Source organism: Ctenopharyngodon idella, chromosome 11 (genome assembly GCF_019924925.1).
Source record: "Ctenopharyngodon idella isolate HZGC_01 chromosome 11, HZGC01, whole genome shotgun sequence".
Classification (NCBI taxonomy): Eukaryota; Metazoa; Chordata; class Actinopteri; order Cypriniformes; family Xenocyprididae; genus Ctenopharyngodon; species Ctenopharyngodon idella.
Window position 1 is genome coordinate 8,820,650 of NC_067230.1, and position 24,382 is coordinate 8,845,031.

General features: G+C 37.6%; 1 protein-coding gene across 5 annotated transcripts in view; it reads right to left on the minus strand.

Annotated features, from left to right (window-relative positions):
* The window catches only part of tfeb (transcription factor EB), a 39,819-nt gene extending 15,538 nt beyond the window's left edge, over positions 1 to 24,281 (minus strand). The window contains exons 1-4 of one of the 5 annotated variants that reach the window (XM_051913471.1): positions 24,068 to 24,281; positions 9,842 to 9,934; positions 7,823 to 7,940; positions 629 to 894 (exon numbers count right to left, since the gene is read on the minus strand). In XM_051913471.1, coding sequence (XP_051769431.1) covers positions 629 to 829 — 201 coding nt within the window. In that variant the 5' untranslated portion in view covers positions 830 to 894; positions 7,823 to 7,940; positions 9,842 to 9,934; positions 24,068 to 24,281. Of the gene's footprint in view, positions 1 to 628; positions 895 to 7,822; positions 7,941 to 9,841; positions 9,935 to 11,152; positions 11,809 to 24,067 lie in introns of those variants that run through there. The other 4 variants (XM_051913472.1, XM_051913469.1, XM_051913470.1 and 1 more) reach the window with 4 other exon arrangements.
* Positions 24,282 to 24,382: the final 101 nt, after the last annotated feature.

A 24,382-nucleotide genomic window follows, 5' to 3' on the forward strand; every position in this document is an offset into this window, starting at 1 on the left:
GACATTTCTCTTTTAAAAAAAATCTAATTTTAGACTTCTATTTCGTGACCGGTGTTTTGTTTTGCTCTATCCTCTGTGCTTCCGCGTTCGTCAATACGTCATGCGTTGGGTCAAAGTTTACTCTTCCGCCAGAATCGACTCGTGTATGGAAGACAGTCATTCTAGTTCATAAAGTTAGAAATATGTATATTTTTCTTACACATCACTTTGCTTCAGAAGGCCTTTATTACCACCCTGGAGCCGTATGGATTACTTTTATGATGGATGGATGTGCTTTTTTGGGCTTCAAAATATCAGTTACTATTCACTCATATTATAAAGCTTGGAAGAGCCAGAATATTTTTTAATATAACTCCGATTGTGTTTGACTGAAAAAAGAAAATTAACCTAGGATGGCTTGAGGGTGAGAAAATTATGGGATAGTTTTCATTTTTGGGTGAACTATCCCTTTAATGTGGTCACACTTCTGGATTATGATTATTGTTGGCTCTTTGACAAAGTGCTTTTCTTCCTCTTTTGTAAGTCACTTTGGATAAAAGCGCCTGTTAAATGCATACATGTAAATGTAAAATGCACTTCATCAAACCCAAATTAGTTTGAGCACACACAGGCTGATGGATATACCTACTTTTAGCACTTCAACAGGCACCTGCATGGGCGCCTGGAAGTGAGTTGGTGCACTGATGGCTGACGAGGGTGCAGGTGGGCCGGGCATGCGATGCTGCATGTAATGCATGGATGCTGCCTGTTGTTGCTGCCGCTCCCGCTGCTCCTCCTGCTGCATTTGGTCCCGCATGAGCTGCAGGCGCAGACCGATGCGTGACGACATGGCTGGGGGACGCGGGGGGCGGGCTGCTGTCGCCGTGCAGTCCAGCCCGAAGAGTGGTGGGGTGTCTGCAAAGGAAATAGTTAGAGGAAGTGAATATGAAGTAAAAGGATCAAAGCAATTATTTATACTGTATTAAAAACAGTAAAAGTAACAACATTTAGGAATGTTACAAAAGATTTCTATTTTAAATAAATGCTGTTCTTCTGAACTTTCTTGAGCAGCAAATCATCATATTAGAATGATTTATGAAGGATCATGTGACTGAAGACTGGAGTAGTGTAAAAATTCAGCCTTGACATCACAGGAATAAATTATATTTTAAAATATGTATTTCATATATTAAAACTTTTGTTATTGCAAATAAACCCCGACAGGGTCATCGGAGAGATCATATATATTATAAATAAGTTAATTTATATATTATATTTTAAATATTTATCATTTTTGATCATCTTAAAACAGGTAGAAACAACCTAACATTTTCAAACTAACATCTTTATATATATAAATACATATATATATATATATATATATATATATATATATATATATATATGTGTAGATAAATGATAAAAAGCTGCCTATTTTTGTGGCTTTACATATTTATAAGGTTTAATCACAATATAAAGCCTTCAGCTTAAATGAAGAACAGACTAAAGTGTAGAACCTAAAGAGGAACCTAAAAGATAAATCATGCAACTTGGCATTTCCTAAAATATTTGTCGTAATATTTAGTCCTAAAATTTCCTAAAAATAGTGGTGTATAAAAAAAACAGAATTGAGAATTTTAGGTATCTATTTTTATACACACATTTCCCATTTAACCACCATATCATGCATTCATGATGCCATTTAGGTGCCTTAATATTGCCTGTAAGAATATCAACAGCCTATGGCATTTCTTTAGAGCTGTGCTCCATCCTACAAGGAGACTGATGGCTTTTTATACATCTCAGAAGTAACGATGAGTATGATGGGGAAGTCATGTGAGGGTCAGGTGGTGTTTTTCTTTTCTTTTAAAGCTCATGTGAGTAGCCTTTTCAATTTGGAAATGCCTCTAAAACATCCTCACCCCATGTCTCGCACCCTTCTACAAAGAGGTCCACACCCTGTTTCTTCTGCAGTCCCGGGGAGTCCCTAATCGAATGAGTTCCTCTTTTTGGGGTGCTACAGAAGACCAATATGCAAACAAGCATGACTTTGCTATTACTGGAGTATATTGTGAGAGAGATACAAAAAGGAAGTGGCATTTAAGTGTTCTTATTGAGAATGATGGAGTGCCAGGTATGCAAACTATGTTAGATTAAACCGTTTGAAGTCTGCCAGGCGCATCCTCAGTTGCTCCACATCACAAACTATACTGTACATAGCCACGGGGTAGAAAAGACAACCCAGAGGGACTCGGCCGCCTATGGAGAAAAGCTTATTGTACTAGAGGTACAATAAGCAAAGCAGCTCCTATTGAGATAGTACTGAAGCAGTATTTAGCCCACAGTGTACATTTCAGCGGTGGAGGGGGGCAAACACACTACAAGCTTTGTGGTTCACGCTGGTCAGTGGACACTTTCAGGCTCTGTCACCAGGGCAGTTGCCAGAGGTTGACTCAGTTCCAGGAGAGCAGAGCTTTGGGACGGGCTGTCTCGCAAACAGCTGGACTGATGTACAGAAGAACTGAATCCACGGGGGTAGTTCATTACCTGCTGGTATCTGATTTCAAAATTAGTCAGGCAAGATCAGATTTGAAGGTGGCACCAGAGCTACATTAGTCGTTTGAAAAAACAAAACAAAAAAAAAATCACTGTTGTGATACTTGTGGGAAGGTTTTATTATGTTGCAATGTGGTTGCAAAGATGTTCTGGGTAGTTTCTAGAGCAGGAGTGTGCAAACCTGCTCCTGGAGGGCCAATATCCTGAAGAGTTTAGCTCCAAATTGCCTGTTGCCTTAACGCACCTGTCTAGACATTTCTAGTGCTGCATTTCGCATACTATATAGTAGGTACTTCATTTGATTTGAAACTTACTATGTTCTATATAGTATGAATGTGTGTAGTTTGAATGATATTCGAACGTACTACATCCGTCATGTTGTCATTGTCATGTGACATACGGCGTCAGTTGTGTCGCTTCACTTCCATTCGCAAATCCTCTCCCGTGGCCTCACGGGATAGTTAAGTGTCCATTGAATGTGCAGAATCTCACTGGAAGAAGTAGGTCATCAAGGTACTTTTTGTCTACTGTGAATACTATAAATTTGGACATACAACTCAACTCATACTGTTTTTCGCTTACTATATAGTATGGAAGTAGGAATATTCAGACGCAGCATAGTAATCCTGAAGACCTTCATTAGCTTGTTTAGGTGTGTTTAATTAGGATTAAAGCTAATCTGTGCAGGACAGTGGCTTTCCACGAGCAGGATTGGAAACCCATGTTCTAGAGTGTCTACGTGTTTGCTAGGGTTTTTGGGCAGTTTCTAAAAATTCGATAAAATATTCTGGTTTCTAGACATGATATCTAAATATTTATTGACCATTGTTTGGCAAATTTTCACAGTCAAAATCAAGTCACCGACATTTCGCTAATGTAACCACACCTTAAATTTCGGCAAATTTTTGTGGGCGAAATGCAGCTATTTCAACAGGAATCCACGTAATCTGGAATTTCGTACGAGGGTGAAAGATTTCCACAATTTGCATCAGATTCAGTTGATAATGTGAATTCTCTTTGTTGACCAACAGAAAGCTGCTTGGTTTGAAAGGGACTTCTGTCTGAGATGTACATCATACATCGCAACACTATTGAAAACAGACTTTTTACCCTATACAATTTCGCTAATGTGACCGCATTTTAAGAGTGTGGAAAATACTTTTCTCATTTTACCAAATGCAAGTCTGATTGCTTTGAAAAAATAATCTAAGCGATCTGCCATTGGTCTAGCTCAGGGATTGGCAACGTCGGTCCTGGAGAGCCACACATCGGAACAAGCTAATCAATGTCTTCAGGATTATTAAAGCTACAGGCAGGTGAGGTTTTTTTTCAGGGTTGGAGCTAAACTTTGTAGGACAGACGTTGCCTACACCTGGTCTAGCTAGTCCCATAAAGTTACACTGAGTCAGTGTTGCTGTGTCAGGCTGATCGGGATTCTCAAGAAATGTTTTGACAGTGCCACACTGCCACAGTATTTACACTTTTCAAAAGGGATGCACTGATATTTAAATTCTGACAGGTACTGATAAGCCGGTTGTTAAATAAACAAAACAAACAAACAAACAAACAAACAAAAAAAAACACTAAAAACTAAAATCGTTTTAAATGCTACAAGTGAATTTAGGCATCACAACATTATAATGCACAGTATGAATAATGGATATTCATTTTGAGATCTGCTAAAGATTACATTTAACAGTCTTTATACATTACAAAAAATAGGGGGAATGAGAATGCACAATTAAAAATCAAATGTTGACCAATACCAATACTTAGAAAATCTCTAATGTCAGCCAATAACATATGGTACCACTACCAACATATTGCGCATCCCTACTTTTCAAGGGAATCAAACTATCAATAGCTTACATATAGTCATCCTCTTAAATTAGAATAGGAGTATTTTGAAACATTGAAACATACTTAGGTTGCAAGTATGAGCAATAGCCTTGGAAAATGACTAGGTCGTAATTTATAATTGTTTAAATAACTGGTAAACATTTCTCAGCTCTTCCAATGAAAAACCACCTGATAGCTTGACGATTTCTCAGAAGTCCACCGAAGAGTCAGATTTGGGCGTTCTCTTATCTTGTATCATTGTTGTATCAACAAAACATTTCAGGCTCAGCCCTGAACATAGTGAGTGACGTATATATTTTGGCATATACTGACGCTGTTCTGTGCGTATGCACCACCTCCTCCTGTGACGCTGTTCTCCCACACCACCCATCAACGAATGCCAGGCATACACTGCCCCGATGCCCCGATCCAAACAGAGCTAGCTATCAAAGTGCCCCATTGTCACAGTAGCCAGTGAATTCATGGAGTCTCTACATCAAAGGATGAAGAAAAAAATAGAACAGGCCACAAAGCTTATGCACATACACACAAACACACCTGCATGCTTATAAAGTCTCATAGCATTCAGTATATCACTATGCTTGTGTGCCGCCTTTAACACAGCAAAGCTCAATACTGCTAAATATTATATATCTATTATATATTGCAGATTTGGTTGCAAATATTTATTTGCATGATGAAAAATGTAATTAAAAAAGACAGTGATAAATGAGAAAGGAAATGAGAGGGGGTAGAAAATCAGGAAATTACATGAGTCGCATTGCCTACTCAAACACCATGTGTCAGAGGACACGCACTAACCACCAGGCCAATACTGTCCTAAACATAACAATTCTAAGAAACATGCAAATCTTAAAATGCCCTATGTGAATACTAATGCAAGTTCAAGAATACTAATACACTGGATGGGTCAAGGTTTGCCAACTAGCCCCTGCTACTAGACATTGTAACTACACAAAACGGATCCAAAAACATCTTCATGGATTACTGGCAATTCAAAAGTTTATTTGGATAAAACTAAAACAATTTGATTGGTGCAGGTAATGAACCATATGGCTACTGTTTATTTCATCATAGCATGATTCCAGAGAATGGGAATGCTAATGGACATATTGCTTAGATCTTATAAACTTCCTAATCTTCATTATTTCCTAGAATGCAATTAGCATTAGCCAGAGTAGCTAGAAGTGATCACTTTGTGTCATTCCGAGCAAGCGTCAACAATATCAGATAAGAGCTCATTCACAGCTCTGTGATTTGTTGAGCAACTGCTGCTTATGTGTGTATATGACTATAACTCTTAGAAGTAGACAGTGGTCGTGGAGTTTTGGATACTGCAGTACCCTGCACAGGAATGGTAGGCAGGGGTCTGATAAAGAACCAGATTATGTTGGCTCTTCAGTTTCTGCCCACCCTTGATTTACCATCCACCCTCTCTAGCAAAGCACAGAGTCAAGCGGAACCAAAAATAACACCCACACTTTCTGTTCCTGTTTGCAGAGACACCCTGTTCCCTCGGGGTAACAGACTGCTGCTGTGTAAATACTAGGCCTCTGCAGCACACAGTTAACATTCCATGCTCTGGCCAACTTACCTAGCATGTTCTAAGGAATCACACTGGCATGTAGGATTAACACTCGTCGGGATAATGCTAGGTGGGATGGGTAAGGGAAGTAGGAGGATGAACCTTTTGACAGTGTCTACACAGTACTCATTTCCTTCCTCTTTTTCCTCAAGATAATCAAGAGCGTCAGTTTTCCACAAAGCTACTTTACTTTGAGTCTTAATTATGAACAAAGCAGGTCTCAAACATTACAAGAAATTCAACTGGAGCAGATAACGACAAATGGCAGATATTAAATTGCTTTGCTACCGTCAAAACAAATTTTTGATTTAAATGCTATAAGCAAATGTAGGCATTACAATATTATAGTGTACAGTATAAAAAAAAAAATTGACTTTCATTTTAATATTGCATTTAACAGTACTATTAAAGTACTGTTTTCAAGTTGAAATTTTAAGTTAATTGTTACTGATATGATAAAAAAACAAACAACTTAAACACTCTATGATAACAGATATAGTATTGATATATTGTGCATCATAGCTTCACAAAGGTTTTTAAAACAATATGGAGCACTTTGACTGATAAATTGAATATCATCTAGAGTCCCATGATTTCAAGATAATAAACAAAAAAATCCCCAAATGATGCTTGTGTCATGTGCAGTGTGGTCATGCCTTTTAGGTTCCCAACAACACAGTGATTACCTCACTTGCAAACTCATGCAATCAAGTAAATAAACATCACTAAAACTTCTGCTTTTAAAGTGACTGATTCTGTGCTGTCCTCATGCCAAAACTGATCTGTTTAATTTCACTGTTGGTTGACAATGAGAATGGAGAAAATGCTAATTCACTAAATATCAAAAGAGAACAAACACTTTAAGTTTTCCCTGCTTTCACGTGAACAAGACACTTCCATGACCTCTCATACTTTTAACTCTTTCTTCGCCATTGATGGAGTTTTCCGTCGTTTATGAAAACATTCCAGCAATCCATTTTTTTACTGTTATACGGTAGGGACGCAAAAACAAGCGAAACTGCCTAATGTTACTGAATGAAATGTCACACCCAGGAGAGGTACAGGACTGTGCAAGCTTTGGGGGTGTTGAGCAGGATAATGCGCCCTGCCACAAAGCAAAAATGGTTCAGGAATGGTTTGAGGAGCACAACAATGAGTTTGAGGTGTTGACTTGGCCTCTAAATTCCCCAGATCTCAATCCAATCGAGCATCTGTGGGATGTGCTGAACAAACAAGTCCGATCCATGGAGGCCCCACCTCGCAACTTACAGGACTTAAAGGATCTGCTGCTAACATCTTGGTGCCAGATACCACAGCAGACCTTCGGGGGTCTAGTGGAGTCCATGCCTCGACGGGTCAGGGCTATTTTGGCAGCAAAAGTGGGACCAACACAATATTAGGAAGGTGGTCATAATGTTATGCCTGATCAGTGTATATGATAAGATATTCATACAACAAAATATTCTGGGGTCCATGAAAGTTTTGAGAAAATAATCAAAAATGCTGGCGCTGGGTGGTAACATTTATAAAAAATAAAAAAATTAAAAAAAAAACTGGCGGGAAAAGAGTTAGGTGGTCATATGCTGGATTAAACGGATTGCTGGATTTAGTCCAAGAGGCAAGACAACTTAATCCTGACACAGCTGTCACAATACATTACATATGTTTACTTACTACAACACAGCTGGTTTTTCCTGACAGTTTATATTTTAATTATATTTGATTATATGTAATTTTATTCATTTTAAAGCTGCAGTCTGTAACTTTTTTTGGTTAAAAATTATCCAAAATCAATTTTTGAGCAAGTACATAACCAGCCAGTGTTCAAAACTATCTCCTTACCTTAGCTCGATTCACAACGGTAAGCTTGTAATAATGTTTTATAATAAGAGCAGTACTGGTGGGTTTCCGGGGGAAATTCGAGCATGCAGCCATTCATCTTTGCGTCATTACGTCACGTCTGTAAACAGAAAGGAACGAGTCCCAGCTAGTAGCTATATCATGTGAGGATGCTGCTTGTGACAGATAATTTATAGCCTTTTCTCACAGCAGCTGAAATAATTAAACTTATCATTTTGATGGCGGATTGTAATCCAGAAAGCTCCAAATGACAATCATCAGTGACAACCCGTAGATTTACCCGTAGTCAAAAGCAAAATCTTTGGACTGCGGAGTGGCTACAGAAATTGAAATCTACAGGTAATGCTAACACACACTAAATACACATTGTCACGCAATGCTGATGTTGTTAACATTAACAATTTGAGAATAAAGTATAACAATAATAATAATTTGCATGGTTTGGCATGATCCGAGCTAAGCGATCGTTAATCACCACTGGCAGCAAAATTTATTGTTGGCCTAATGCTTTTTTCCTCAGTTGGTCAGAACAAAAGTGGCAGACATGTTACTTACTTGTTCAGATGACATTTTCCGGTGTCATCTGAACAAGTAAGTAATCCTTATTTTGGTCATACTTCCAAGACAGAATCTGTGTTTCTGAAGTACAGTATCCACACTGATGTGGTGACTGGCACCAAACATTAGATTTATTCACACTGAGGAGTCATGCCGATGAACAACACACGTAACGATAATAATTCTGCATATAACTGCAATTGCAGGTTTCAAACAGAAATGGCGACAAAGAGGCAAATCTTACGGACTGCAGCTTTAAGTATATTTTTTATATATAAATTTATTATGCTTACTTATGCTCTCCAAGGCTGCATTTATTTGATCAAAAATACAGTAAAAACTGTAATATTATGAAATATTATTACAATTTAAAATAACTATTTTCAATTTAACATCTGTTAGGAGAAGCAGTTAAGCAACAAAAGTGGACAGCATCCTGTAAGTGTATTTCTCATAAACATTCCTTATTAAAAATGTTGAAAACTGTTGTGCTGCTTAATATTTTTGTGGAAATAGTGATACTGTTTTTTTTAGGATTCTTTGATGAATAGAATCTATCAATTTAATGCATCCTTGCTAAATAAAGGTATTAATATCTTTAAATAAAAAATTATATATACTTAATCTCAATAACGCCTGCTGTGAAGTTATATCTACTGTTTAGGGGAAAAAAAGTGGAAATACAAAAATGAGGATGACACTCCTACATTCTTTAAATGTCACTGTTGTACACGTATTTCAAGATTCTTGATAACATCTAGAGCATTGTCAAGCTTGATTATGTGCTAGTGTGTAGTCTAACTTGATTAGATTCTAACTTATCTAACGACTACAATGACCCATGGGTGACTTCTTTCAAAATGTTCAAAACATACACAAACAACATAACTGCCTCGTTTCTACTGTCTTTGCCATGCCAATTACTGTCTGACCTTTTGACTCTGAAACTGTGGAAAATATATTTGTTTATTATTATCAGACAATGCTGCTATTGAGAAGTCTGTTTTTAAAAAAGAATCATCTAATGTTACAAACGCTGTGGTGTGCAGTCGGAGCCACGTGCAAAGATTTTCACGGACTTGGGAAGGATCATAAATAGTTTCAAATTCTCTGTTAAACGAAGTAAGATTTAAAAACAATGTGAAATATGCTTTTTAACTTTTATATAAAGCCCCTTCATTTGGGTCATTTCATACTGAGGGGACACTTTATTTACTCAACCCGTGCCACTGATTACTCACTCGTTCAACAGGAAATCATAACCCAATACGACCTAATGCAACTTCCAACTTTGACAGCACTTACGGGAAAATATACAAACGACCCAATGGATTTTCCTAACAGACAGACCTAGCTGCATTTGGACACACGCTGAATGCTGTATTCTCCACGGCTTTCTGTGCCTTTATTCATTTCTCTCTGTGAGAAATATCTGACAATTACCTCTTTGTGTAGAAAGTGCTGAAAGTGATCTGGGTGTCCTCCACGCGCTGCTCTCTACATGACTGGGTGCCTGCCTATGAGTGGGCTGAAAAACTGGAAAAGAAACACAGAGATGTGTATTAGTGGCCATCCTTTGCCTGGTGAGTAACATGAAGAGGTGACCGGCTGTGGCTGGATGAATCGGAGTGATGAGAATGCTGCAGATAGCTGCGGCTGTGCTGTTTCTAGCGGTCAAAGTAACAAGGCAACAGGTGCATCGCCGATATATCTATTTATATGCACAGTTGATATCTGGGTCAAACCATGAAACATCCAATTAAACTTTGTTCCAAACTGTTAGAACTAAACTTGTACAGTGCATTCATTCTTATAGACCTGACAACTCTGTAAAGTTATGCTGCACAATGAGGTGTACAAATCAGAAGGTTAAGTATCTATGTTAAAGGTGATGATAAAGATATGATAATATAACCAAACACAATCATTATATTCAGTGTAATCCAATGATCTTAGAGCACGTGCCTCCAGTACAGGAAATGGTTTTGGCCATAATGCTCTGCTTTTTAGGGAGAACAGCTGAAATGCTTTTATACTGCTAATATTTAAATGCTAATATTTATTGTGAATTGTCTCTGTAAGAATAAATAAATAAAATAAAGCAGGGATTACAGTTGAAAAGTAGCTCTTAAATAATACTGCTAATATTCAAATGCTAATATTTATTGTCAATTGTCTTTGTAAAAATAAACTGGGGAGTTGGGGACTAGTTAAAATGTAGCTCTTAGCTTATACTGCTAAAATGTATTCTAAATTGTCCAAACTCAATTATATTTATTCTTTTCTTTATTCTTTTATGCTGTGTTTTTTAATGTTATAGCCCTATTGTGTGAGTGCCTTGAAATAGCATTGAAACTACTATCGTTCTCCAAATTGCACCAATGGAGGCAACTCTCAGTCGTACTCTCAGCTCTGTTAAACACATTTTACTATATTTAAACCTTTTACCTCAAAATCAGCACAAAAAAAAAAGCCAAACGTCCATTGATTCCATCCAGACCTGCTCATGAGTCTCTGTCACTGATTTATCTCACAATACTATGACCATCATAATAAAAGCTAGTACAAGTCAAAATGACCTATAAACTGTTTTAAATAGCTCCACAAGTATATCTCAGTTAATTGTAAGACTTCTAATAAAAACACATTTCCCAACCATTGATATGACTTTCACTAAAATGTAATATTCAAGCCCGCTATGGGTCGTTGATATCAAATTATACACAAATCTCGGTAATGATTCACTCTCTGTACCTTATATGCATGTGGTAGACAGGCCGGTCAATGATTATCTTGTCCTATTCGTCACAGATACACAATCCTCATGTAAGTCCAAACCCAAGTGGTGTCTTAACAGAATACAGAGCCTTCATGTTGAAGTGTGGCTCTTATACTAGAGACTGAGTTGGCTGACAGCGCCGCCACTCGTGACCAATTGCCACAGAGAAAGAGAGAGGGAGAGCGATCAACAGTCACAGGGAAATCCTTAGTCATGAAGTCCACAACTTCTCTTCTTCTATCTATTACCTCCTCCAGTTCCCCTAAATGACCCAAACCCTGTGAGCTTCTATGAGAGAGGAACAAGGGCACTTTATTGTCCCTCGTCCCTTTCCTCGAGTCCTCTTCCGTCTCCTCTGACTGTGCCGCTGAATGTAATGAGTCTGGAGGAGTGTGGTGAATCACTGGTTAGGCTGGGTCAGCAAAACACTCATGTGGACATGTGTGTAAACACACTTCACACGACTACATATGGATAAATCTGGATTACTGTAAGTTATTAGGGAAGTTGCTCAATCAAAATTTCCTAAATGCTGCACGGTGTCGTGCCTCAAGATCTTACCTTCACCGCTAGCTGAAGCGTGCAGATACACACGAACGACAGATGAATGTCTACTAATTAATTCGGCAGAGGTTTTAACTCAAAGCGTCTTGCATTCCAGGTGTTTTTTTTTTAATAACCAGTGTGTTGCTATAGCGTCATGCTCTACCATTACATAATGATGCTCTGATAAGTCTCACACGATGATGATGATGGTTAGGCTTTCACATACCGTTCATAATTCATAATTTGTTAAATGTTTTTGAAAAACGTTTCTTATGCTCATTAAGAAAACTACAATAAAAACAGTAATACTGAGAAATATTAATACAACTAAAAGTCTCCCTGTAGTGAAAATCAAGTTTTTAATGTGGTTTATATGTCTGTGTGGTGTTTTTAATATGCTTTAAGACAAACCATGTGCAAATTCATAAGTCAACACCATTGCTGAGTATTTTCTATTTAAAACTGCAGTGAAAAAAGTGTTTCTGACGTCTCAAACTACCTTGTAACCAATCATGTCAACGTGCCGTTTAGCATATCATTAACCATGACCGCTCTGAAGCATGAGAGTCTCAAGAGGGTATATTTTTCTGTTGATATAAAAAAATCGGGTAGATTTGGCAATATAGCGGGTGTATGATGTAAATAACGATGTTATGATGAACTATATGCCTTTCTCCACTGACATTAAGGTGTTCAAAGCGTTTCTAAGGATGCTGATTGTTAGAAGACAGCTGTCTGAGTCTGACTCACGAATGGGAACATGGTTTGTGTAACATTAGCCATACAATATTAGCTGTTTGATAATATAGTCAAGAAAATGCAATTTTTTAACAGTTAATCATATTTATTACAGTTATGTGTCTTTATTACAGTTATGCGTTGTAAAAAGCGATACCATTGTGCAGCATTTACCTCAGTAAGTTCACCGAGTGGATCTATTGAGCTTGTGCGAGTAAGTAGAGGCGGGGCTAATTAGCATATTCATAGATCGCGTATACTAAATGAGGCAAGGGTGTATAGTTGCATTCAAGCTATTTTAAGGCATGAAGAATTTTTTTTTTTTTTCTCCGCAGGAAATTTTTTTTAAATATGTAATTTTGGTGATCAAAGATGAGTTTTAGGGGATAAAATTATTGACTACAGGGGGACTTTAAAATAACATTTTCTATTTTAATATATTTTGTAATTTATTCCTATTATGGCAAAGCTTAATTTTTAAGATCCTTACTCCAGTCTTCAGTGTCACATGATAATTACATAAATTGAACTATTATTTTAAGTAAAACAGTTTCTAAATTGCAGAAATCCCCATTCACATGTCTAAATTTAGTCAGTCCAATTCAGTCAAACCTCACGTCAGTCAGAACCCATTTTCTTGTGAGAAAATTTCTTCTCTGCCCTGTCTTTCTAATACACTATTGACGCTAATACACTACTGTTGGCTCATTATTGGTCAGCTCCTGTGTCAGCATCACACGCATACATTGTGGTGCTCACATGAACACTGTCAGCCAATACTGAGCCGGCATTCTGATGTAGAACCCAGAAGCGCTGCACTGTGGTTAGATGACTGAGACTGACTGGGAAAAGAAGAAATTGTAGAATAAAGTTATTTTTTGTTTTTGTTTCTGGGCACAAACAGTATTCTTGTCACTTCATTACATTAAAGTTGAACCACTGTAGTCACATGGATTATTTTAATGATGTCTTTACTACATTTCTGGGCCTTGAAATTTATTATGACATTGCTGTGTATAGGGAGGTCAGAAGGATTTAATCAAAAATATCTTAATTTGCATTCCAAAGATGAAAAAAGGTCTTACAGGTTTGGAATGACATGAGGGAGAGTAATTAATGACAGAAATATCATTTTTTGGGTAAGCTAACCCTTTAAAACACATTATCAAATTTGCTCTTTTCCAATTTTCATGCAATGGAAATGCATAATCATTGGCCACTTACAAATGGAAATTCTGTCATCATTTACTCACCCTCATGTTGTTCCAAACCTGTATGAATTTCTTTATTCTTTGGAACACAAAAGAAGATATTTTGTAGAAAAAATACAATGAAAGTCAGTGCGGTTCAATGTTGTTTGGACCCCAACATTCTTCAAAGTATCTTCTTTTGTGTTCTGCAAAAGAGAGTCATACAGGTTTGCAATGACATGGGGACAAGTAAATATTCTGGCAAAAATGTGGACCTTGAATGTCACTTTGAATAAATAATTCTGCTAAATGCTACATTGCAAATGCTTTTATTTTTGTCTTTTAGGGGGTGGAAAGTCAAATGTAATGGAAGGTGAATTACTGGAAAGCAGAAAACATGATACAGTGAGAGTTTTCCTAATATGCAAGATCAAGCCAAAGACATTAAGAAATGTTACATGAAACTGGTGCTTTCAAAATAAAAGTAACAGCTGTGACACTGTATCTCCCTCTAGTGGTCATAAAAATAGAAAAAATATTATACAAGCTGTTTATATTATGTAAAATGTTCCATTAAGTGTCCTTGGTAAAGGCCAGATGCGCATTTTAAGGAATGACACCATGATTTGGGCCATCAACTTACTAACGTGTGTAGTTCACATACAGAGGACTATCAGCCATTACCACTAAAGTAATGAATCACACTCAGACAAAACAAAGACTGATGGAAGGGTGAGTTAAGAGGAAGCGAGACGCTAGTTACAAGAAATGAGTATTGCATTATGCCTGAATAATTCCCACCTCTGCTTTAGATCATGTGCACTTAAAAAATAGATTTCTGCATTATGTGGCTCTGTGACATTTAGAATGACATTAGAGGATCAAACTTTATACTGACATATTAAAACTAATACTTAAAGGTCTCAAATTTTGTTATGAATATCTTTATTGCCAGTATACCAGTGGTTCTCTAATAGAAATTGTCAATTGTACAAAAAAGGTCCTTAAAATGAAAAATTTAAATGTGCTAAATTTACTAAAAACTGCATAATTTTTTTTAATTCAGCAATACATAAAACTGATCAAAAGTGACAGTAAAGACATGAATAACATTGCAAAAGATTTCTATTCCAAATAATTGCTGAGCTTATGAACTTTCTATCCATCAAAGAATCTATTATCAAGAATCAATATCGAGAATCTGTTATCATCAAAGAATCCATATTGATGACACATTACTTCAATCTGCCTGTAATTTCCAAAAAAAAAACAAAAACAAAAAACAAACATTCTAAAACACTGCTGAACATACAAAACAAAGAACTGCTTTGTAATTGTATGTGTGCATTACTTTCTATAAAGCCAAAACCAAAATAACAATGAGACAGCAGAATGTGTGTGGGCATTTATGGAATTTTACAGATTCTGTTTTGACGTTATTACATTACAGCTCAGCAACAGGGCCGGACTTATGTTGGGGCAAGACTGGACCCCTTTACTAGTTTACGTTAGCCTCCGACTGCTAATCTCAAGGCAAAAATCAAGCTGCGTAAACTGGTAATCATTTTCACACAAAATACACACGTATTCAATCGCATCTGCTCCAGTTTATTTGTGATCACATGGCTACTTTAAACAACAGTTCAATAAACAAGTTATAGAAAATAAGAAACTAATTCCAAACAAAGCCACAGCAGAACAGTTGCATCGCCGAGCAACACAAGGTTTCGTTCCTGAATGAATCAACGTATTTGAACAAATCAGTAGAGTAAATGATTCAATGACCCATTCATAAACATGCTGAAATTTGGAATTACATACCATATAAAGATATGCTAAAAAAAGTAAGAGTAGTATTCTAGTCTGCTGTTCCGAATCCGAATTCAGTCACAGTCATGTGCTCACTGACTTGCTGCCACCTACTGGAGGTTTTAGATACATTTTGAAAAGCATCATTTAATTTTTTTCCAATTATTTCATTTTTCTACATTTAAAAAAAATATATTTATTTAAACCTTTGATCTCATAATATTATTTATACAATTGTAATTGCAGTGTAAATGCATTCATTCCTTCTAAGCTGCATTAAAAAGTCTGTGTAAATACATCTTAAAATAATTGTGACTTTAGATGCAGCTTCTGCTACACTGCTACAGACGGCTTTTGTTGATACTGTGTTATATCAAAGTTTTGTATATACCTCCTGTATTATATTGTATTACAGTGGCTATTTAATATTACCTCTAAACTTTGACTGGGCTTGGCATGTTGCATATTAATTGTTCTACATGTAGGAACCTCAAAGCATAGGCCTAGTTTACTTGTGCTACTCTGTAATGAGGTTGTTCAAGATGAGGTCATTTGTAGAGGGCCCGAACTATGACTCAAGCCCAGGGGCCCCTAGCCCCCCAAGTCCTGCCCTGCTCAGCAATGTCATCATGAACCTTCGATTATGATGAATTGAAACGACCAATTTATTTTCAAATGCATTTAATTATTCTAAATTTGATTCTTAACATTAAAAAATATACACCCATCACCATTAAGCTCTGCTGTATCTAAGATCCCCTTCTCGTGGACTTCTGTGATCAGAAGTCCACGAGAAGGGGATCAAAGCTCTGTTTTTTCTATGGCTTTGTTTGGAAGGTGCATGATGGGTAATAAAAGGCTGGACACCATGCATTTCCATTCAGGGGCTGTGACCTCTGCAGAGTACTCAAACCACTGGTGACCTTTCCTCTAAAAAGACCTTGCTGGGGGGCTTTTTAAATGATAAACACAGACAGAAAGAGTTACACAGATGCAAACTGTAGCAAAAGCGGTTTAAACGGCTTGTTGACGTTCAACATGCGAAACAAGACCATCCTTGTGCACACACACTGAGGCAGTTTAATAAACTAAATACAGACAACAATGTATTTATTTACAGTAGTATTTGCACCAGAAACAAATCTGCATTTCACTGGTCCGAACAGCTGCGGGCCTGTTGCAGTGCTCCAGCTCCAGTGTAGGAGGCCATGTTTATGACCAAGGAACTGTTGTGTTCCTGACAATAGCCTATGGAAAGGAGGATATTTCTAGACCCTGACTATGTCTAAACCAGCTGGTCTGGCATTTCTATTATTTTCCCTCAGTTTTTCTGATCAGGAGGGAACTAAAAACTCGTGCATTTGCAATGACATTAAGATCTATGAGGGGGTCAGGGGGATCCCAAAGTTACATATTCACGGTCTGTTTGTGGAGTATTTTTGTAATAATGTAGATGTTATTTTAGCCACACTGTATAGTAAAAAACAAGCTCATCTACATTTTATAACCCTCTGGTGGTCGACCAGTTTATTGTAAAAAAAAAAAAAAAAAAAAAAACTATTTTACTTTACCAGAATGGAATGAAACTTGGTGAATTTGGTGGCACTTTCTATATGAACACACACACACACACACACACACACACACACACACACACACACACACACACACACACACACACACACATCATGGACATGATTAGAAAAAGCTAAAAGAAAATAGCAAGACATTTGATATTCATGATCCAAAATGACTGCCATAGGAAACAAATGGGAAATAAGTAAAATACAAAAATACTGACCATTTTTGACAAATCAGCCACTATGAAGTAGTTTTGATAATGTCTGAATATATAAATATTATTGAAGCTACATATAGTACATTCTTTTAATTAAAAAAAAATTACGCTTTTTGTCTTCGGTCTGTTTCAGTCGTCAAGTGTGACCTCTAAGTGAGGTATACCAGAGGGTTAATTTGTTGGTGAGGGCTTAAACAAGAATGCTTGGAGATCAGCCATCAAACTCTTTGGGAGATATGTTTAGAGATTAGGAGCGTTGGTTGCGGCAGAACACTGTTTGCGATTGTCAATGTTGCTTATTCTGCATTACAACGCAGGATCCACCTCCCCCACTAAAACTAGCAGCATTTACTAGACAGTATGGCAACTATGCCTGCCTTTGGCCTATCTGGCATGTGTGTGGAGAGAGAAAGGTTGAGAAAGAGAGACGGGATGCTTTGGGACCGTAGTCAGAGGGTAAAGAAAGCAACCATGTCCATGTTTAGCTGTGTGAGATTTACAGGCCAGGGTGATGCTGACATAAACATGTGCATGCTAGTGACAGACAATATGGGGATGAGAACAAACAAATGTCATTTCATTTGTTATTATTACGCAATATGGTAAATCAGTGCCAATGGAGGCAACTGTACGCAGACTAAACAGCACAAGGTTTGGTCATCATTATAGCTAATTCTGGTTAAAGGCCCAAACACAGTTTGTTTTATGTAAATCAGACTGGAACTGGAGATCACCCAGCACTTCCTATTGTTGTACGCAATATGCATCAGTAAACGGGCCCTGCCATATGAGAGTAGACCAGTGGTTCTAAACCTTTTTGATTCCAAGTCCCGCCCATTGTCAAATGGCCCTCTAAGATATTACCAGAACTACTGTAATGACAAAGCTGCTAATTTTCAAAATAAATAAATAAAATTACAGAAACTAAAATAAAAAATATATCCATATAAAACAATTATTTAAATATATTTTTAATAAATAAATATGGATTATTAAAATAATTATATTTCATAATATTCCAGGGGCCAGTTGCATAAACATAGCCATTGTGTCTTAAGAACTAGTCTGACCAACTAGCAGTTAGTTAATCAGACTTGCTTTTCGGTATCAAATTAGACCAATCTATGTTTTTATGTAACTGACTTCAAGTTATAACCAGTCTTAAAGAAAAAGAATTCTGGTTATTAAATTAAAAGTGACATATTAATTAAAATTAAGTGAATTAAAAGAGGGTGAATAGCAATAAATATATGTTTTAGTACCTTGTTTTGTTTCATTTTAAAAATCATCAAGTGGGCCCTGGACCCCAAGATTTCCACAATAATATAATATTGAAATTCACCTCAAAAGCTTGAACTACTACAAAAGTAAATCTGTATCATGCGCCTCCTTCAATGACCATATTACCATCTTAAAGAGGTTGAACTCTGAATTAAACCATGTACTGATACTGATAGATTTCTCTGCTGTTTCTGCTCAGCTCTGCATACATGCCACCTACATTTAATCTGATAAAAGGGCTTTTTTTGTATTTTAGCAATAACTGTGTGTGTTTTTAGAGTGATAGGAGACTGACTGGAAAAAATGTAGAGCAACAACAACAACAACAACAGATCATTGGTCTGTTGGGTAAAGACATTATAGAAACTTCAAATACATTTGTATCACTGTTGCTCTTGTAACTGTCCCAGAGCCAGGGGTACAGGTATAGAGATGCACCTAAAACTGCAATAGAGGGGCAGGGTCAGGATCATCTGGCCCAACATCATTCTGCACATTCTGCACTCAGTACACGGAGTACTCTTTAATTACCTTTGATTTATATCTTGAATATTAAAAGACTAACTACAAGACTCTCCAAGCAGAGTAACCATTGATCACATTATCTTCACTCCCCGCTAATGCATACAGTGAAGATGAGGCTGAAGTTAAACAGGATATTATGCTCCTGTATACATAAGAACAGGACGGCCTGGTCGGGTTTCAGGTTGGATTGCATGCCAACAGCTTCCTCAAGTCATGAATTTGGCTGCTACATTTGAAAATAGAACTATTATGCAATTTGCAGATTAATTGTTGATAATTACACAATAGATCAAATCAGGTGCTTTTGAGGATTGTGTCCAATTGTTTGGTTTAGCATTTCAATTATAACATTAAAGCTTATGATAGATGTTTAAAACAGTTCACTTAAAGGGATAGTTCACCCAAAAATAAAAATTTTATGTTTATATCTGCTTACCCCCAGGGCATCCAAAATGTAGGTGACTTTGTTTCTTCCATAGAACACAAATGATGATTTTTAACTCCAACTGTTGTAATCTGTCAGTCGTATAATGCATGTCAATGGTAACAAAATCTATGAGAGTAAAAAAAAACATGCAGACAAATCCAAATTAAACCCTGTGGCTCGTGACGACACATTGATGTCCTAAGACACGAGAAACCGAACAGTATTTATATCATTTTTTTACCTCTAATACCAACTATGTCCAACTGCCTTGAGCGCGCACAAGGCATCTGCTGTGTGAGGTGTGTACGCGCTCTGGCGTAGTTTACGCAAGTGCCACAAGTGATCTCTTGTGCGTATACGTCACTCGTCGCTTGCACTGTGCACAAACATTGTAGGTACGACGGCTGATCAAAATGGTATTTACTTGCGCTTATCCGGATTGTTCAAACCGACTTAAAACTAAAAGATTATGTTCTCTTGCGCGAACTCATTCAGGAGTGGTGACTTTCCACATATTCCCAACTTCTGAGCCTGCTCGCCTGAAGTTATGGTTGATTGCTCTTCAAGTGGATATCAACACACCCATTAACGTATTAAAGTTGTTGAGGGTCTGCAGCGATCGTTTTTTCCCCTGATGATTTTACATACCCAGGAGAGGATCACGTACGACTTCAACCATCAGCTGTGCCTATGGTTTTTCCACATCCAACTGAGGTATGTGAACAAGATCTTTGTATGTGTCCTTTTTATTTGTAAAGCTGCTCATACGAAAAGTAACAAAATAAAATGAAGTTTTGATGTAATAAAACCATGTTTTTTAGTGGTTTACTTCTATTTGTATAACAACTGTTGTACTACAGACACTATGTTTAAACTACGCCAGAGCGCGTACACACCTGCGCGTGGTCAAGGCAGTTGGACATAGTGGTGTATTAGAGGTAAAAAATTATATAAATACTGTTCGGTTTCTCGCACAAACCGACTGTTTCACGTCTTAGGACATCAATGTGTCGTCACGAGCCGCATGGTTTAATTTGGATTTGTCTGTGCATGTTTTTTTACTCTCATAGATTTTGTTACTATTGACATGCATTATACGAATGACAGACTGCAACGGTTGGAGTTAAAAATCATCATTTGTGTTCTACTGAAGAAACTAAGTCACCTACATTTTGGATGCCCTGGGGGTAAGCAGATATACATCAAATTTTCATTTTTGGGCACTGTACTGTAAAGTTTTCTCACCGATGAATGACACATGATGTAATCCAATAACATTGTCTCTGGTCGTCTTGCTTCTGGCCTGTGCGTATTCATGTGTTTTGGAGGAGGCGTGGCTTTGGACGGCGATTTGCAGGGAGGGTGGGACACATGCTTTCAATGTGAGCAGGCTAAAGTTAGCATTTTCCCAGAACACCTACTGCACCTTTAAATGTTTACCACAAGACTAGTAATGCCAAAGTCTCTTTAAGGCCCTGTCCCAAATGGCACACTTCATGTGCACTTTCGGTCTTGTGGACTTACAATGGCTGCTGCGTGTCCACAAGACCATAGTGTGTCCCATTCGTCATTTAAGCTTAAAGAAGGGTGCTCGTGAGCGCCCCCTTTGCGGCTGCTATGCGCCCTCGATGCACACTTCTTCTGAGCCCGCAAGACTGCGAGCTACGCAGAGGACTTTACCCGGCAGTCAAAGCGGCATTATGTCGTGAAAGTGCGGACTCAGAGGAAGGCCGTAAGGGTTTAGGGTGCCATTTGGGACAGGGCCTAAGACAAGTCATTTCACTCGGGGCCATCTTTGAAACATCTCTCGGACATTCAAGTGCAGCTCCTATCTCTTTGAATGGGGTAACATAAAATTCTCTAAAGCTGTTTGCCAAGCTTTCGATTACATTTCATATTTGAAATCACCAATGAAATCTGACAACAACGGTCTCATAAATTTTGTTTTTAAATGCTCGAATCATGACAAAAATTCAAAACGATACGAGTGACGCATCTTGTGTTATTCTATAGTGTTTGGTAATGCGAGCTAACAAAGTAAATAGTGTCCATTTTGATTCCATTCAGAATTTTAAGTTAAGATTCATCGCAAAAGACAAGAAACCATGACCATTCCACGCTAAGCTGACCAAGACTTCAGATTTTTCATAATGACCAAAGAAATCTTTTACAATTCCTGAAAATAGTTTCAGACAGAAAAACCATGGCCAAAATCTGTGCACCGGGCTTTAGAAACAGAACAGAGAGCTGTATTGTCCATCGTACATTCTGCTTTCTCAGTCAGTAATGCCTCCGTCATTGAGAACAGCTGTTGCATTAAATGGCCCACTGCGTTCTCTCTCATTTTCTCTCTCCACGCTCCATCAGCTTCAAGTATCGCCTCAGAGTAGCATTGTGAAAACAAGCAGAGAGGAACAAAATTTGGTTTCACATTTACAGGAAAGGGTTACATCTACAAAGCAGGCTTTTGGCGCATGATTTGGTGTAAGAGTTGGCTAAAAAAAAGACACATCTTGACCTTTTTTCTAAAAAACAAAAAATGCTGGCCTGAACATAGAGTGCTAGTTGTTCAACTAAACAATACTGAAATACAATTAAATCAAATGTTGATACTACAACTGTCGCTCAATTTCATTTTCCTTTTGACTGTTATACCACAGCCTATACATGAAAAAGGGAAGGAATTTAATACATTGTTCATTTGTATACACCAACATATTGTTCCACTAAAGTACCTTCAGTAGCAGCTCATTTTAAGTCAAGACAACAGGGTCAGTCTAGAATTAACACAAGTGTAGTTTATGTTCAACTAAAATGCTTGACTCAAAGGCAGTGTAATGGAAACAAAGCAACAGCAAGCCAACCCAAATGCGCAGTAACAAATGTGTTTACAGTTGTCCTCGCTGCTGGGTGTTTATGTGTCCACGGCTGTGTGAGAGAGGTGAGTGTTCTGGAGTTACCTTTCATCAGCCATACTGTCTTCCTCCCTGTGTATATCTGATTCAAGTCACTCAATTGCATCAAAACAAACACATAACTGCCGCCTAATGCCCTGACTTTGTTTGGATGACACGCACCGGTCAAACGTGTCGGCGTGTGTGATGGACAAGGTTGTGGTGCCACACCTGCGACAGGACTGTGTGTTTATCTCTTACCATCAGAGAGGATAGATAAAGGCTCCAGCTTTCTGCTGCTCTCTGATATGACCTGCGGGTGAACTTGATTTTCTGGCATGTCAGAAAATTTCTCCTATGGATGATTCAGCTGAACTACAAGAAGCAGCGGAGGAAACATTTGGACAGGCCCATTCAATTTAATGAGAAACACAAGAGCCAGAGGCAGAAATTTTCACTTGTGTGAAAGTCAACAAGATCAAGGGAAAACCAACTTACTGAACCTAACTAGGGTAAAACGCAAATTAAAAATATGCACTCTACCTCAATTAAATGTTTTTAATTTTCCTTAGTGATGATTTGTGTACTAGGATGGCAGAAGGGAAAGACAATAACAAACAAACAAGGGATTAACTTGATACTATCAGTTTCACTGAGGCAAAAACCTTCATACATTTTCACTTTTTCGATCGACTAAATCTGAACACTGGATTATACTGTAGCCATGTACTGTTTTTTTTTTTTTGTTGCTATGTGGGTTATCTGATACTTGAATAAACTAAACCAGTGCTATCATAAAACACCTAGCTATTACAACTCTCAAATAGATCATTATAATGACATTGTGGTTAGTATTAGTGACAGAATAATGTGACCAATCACTACACAGTGAATATTATGTCACCATACTGAAAGTAAGACCAACAATAATTGCATTTACATGCACAAGAATATTCAGATTAATATTGGGATATATAAATGACTACTATATAATATAATTACATTTTTTGCATCCAAGCTTAATCAGAAAAGTGTGCATGTAAGCATGGTTAATATGCTCTCTGATATAGCTCTGTATATACAGCCATACTGAATTTATCAAGGTCTCAGTTAGACTAGGAAGTATATTCAGATGCCTTGCTTATGCTGCCTATAAATAACTTGCGCGCTATATTTGTACATTATGTGTAAATAGCTTAAACTTTTATAGGGGACACATATGTGGGGGTTTGTGCTGCGCTGCGCTGTTCGCGTTACATAAGACGTTGTTTATACATATTTGGAGTTTATGCAGATTGGGTATCGGAGGTAGCCTATATGGCTCTGCGCCAATAATATAAGCACATACAAGTAGCAATAACCATACGTCACGTCAATACACAACTTAACCTCGTGAGCAGCATTTATATATTCATTATAGACGCCAGGGAGCATAGACTACTTAACTTAATCATTTCAAGCATAAATAAGTTTATGATTATACAGTCACTTCTCTCTCCAGCAAAATTCAATGACTTTCAGAAAACGAAAAGCATACGCACCAACTGCGGTTCTGTCTATTGGTAACACGTAAAATATGTATGTAAACTGTCGCTATGGAATAAGCTGGAAATGAATGCAACTCAAGCAGAGGCAGACTTATTTAGACACAAGAGTGGAGCGCAATGGGCTGTATCACTTACCCGCTGAAGGTCAGAAAGTACAAAGTTGGGACGTAGTTTTTTGGAAAGGAGCGGCAGTTGTGAGTCTTCAAGTCAGACTTGTATCAGTTCCCTCTACATTCGTATGGAAGCGAAACTGCGAAAGAGCACCGTTTACAACTTCTCGATAATTTCAGCAGAACTCACTCCCCTGTGTGATGTGCGATTTGTTTTCTCACTGCGCTGTGATGTGACAGCGCTGTACACCAGTCACCTGTAGGCACTTGTGACAACCGCAACCACCAATCACAGCGGGTACAGTGCATTGTGGGTAATGTCGTTCTTTTTGGCCAATGT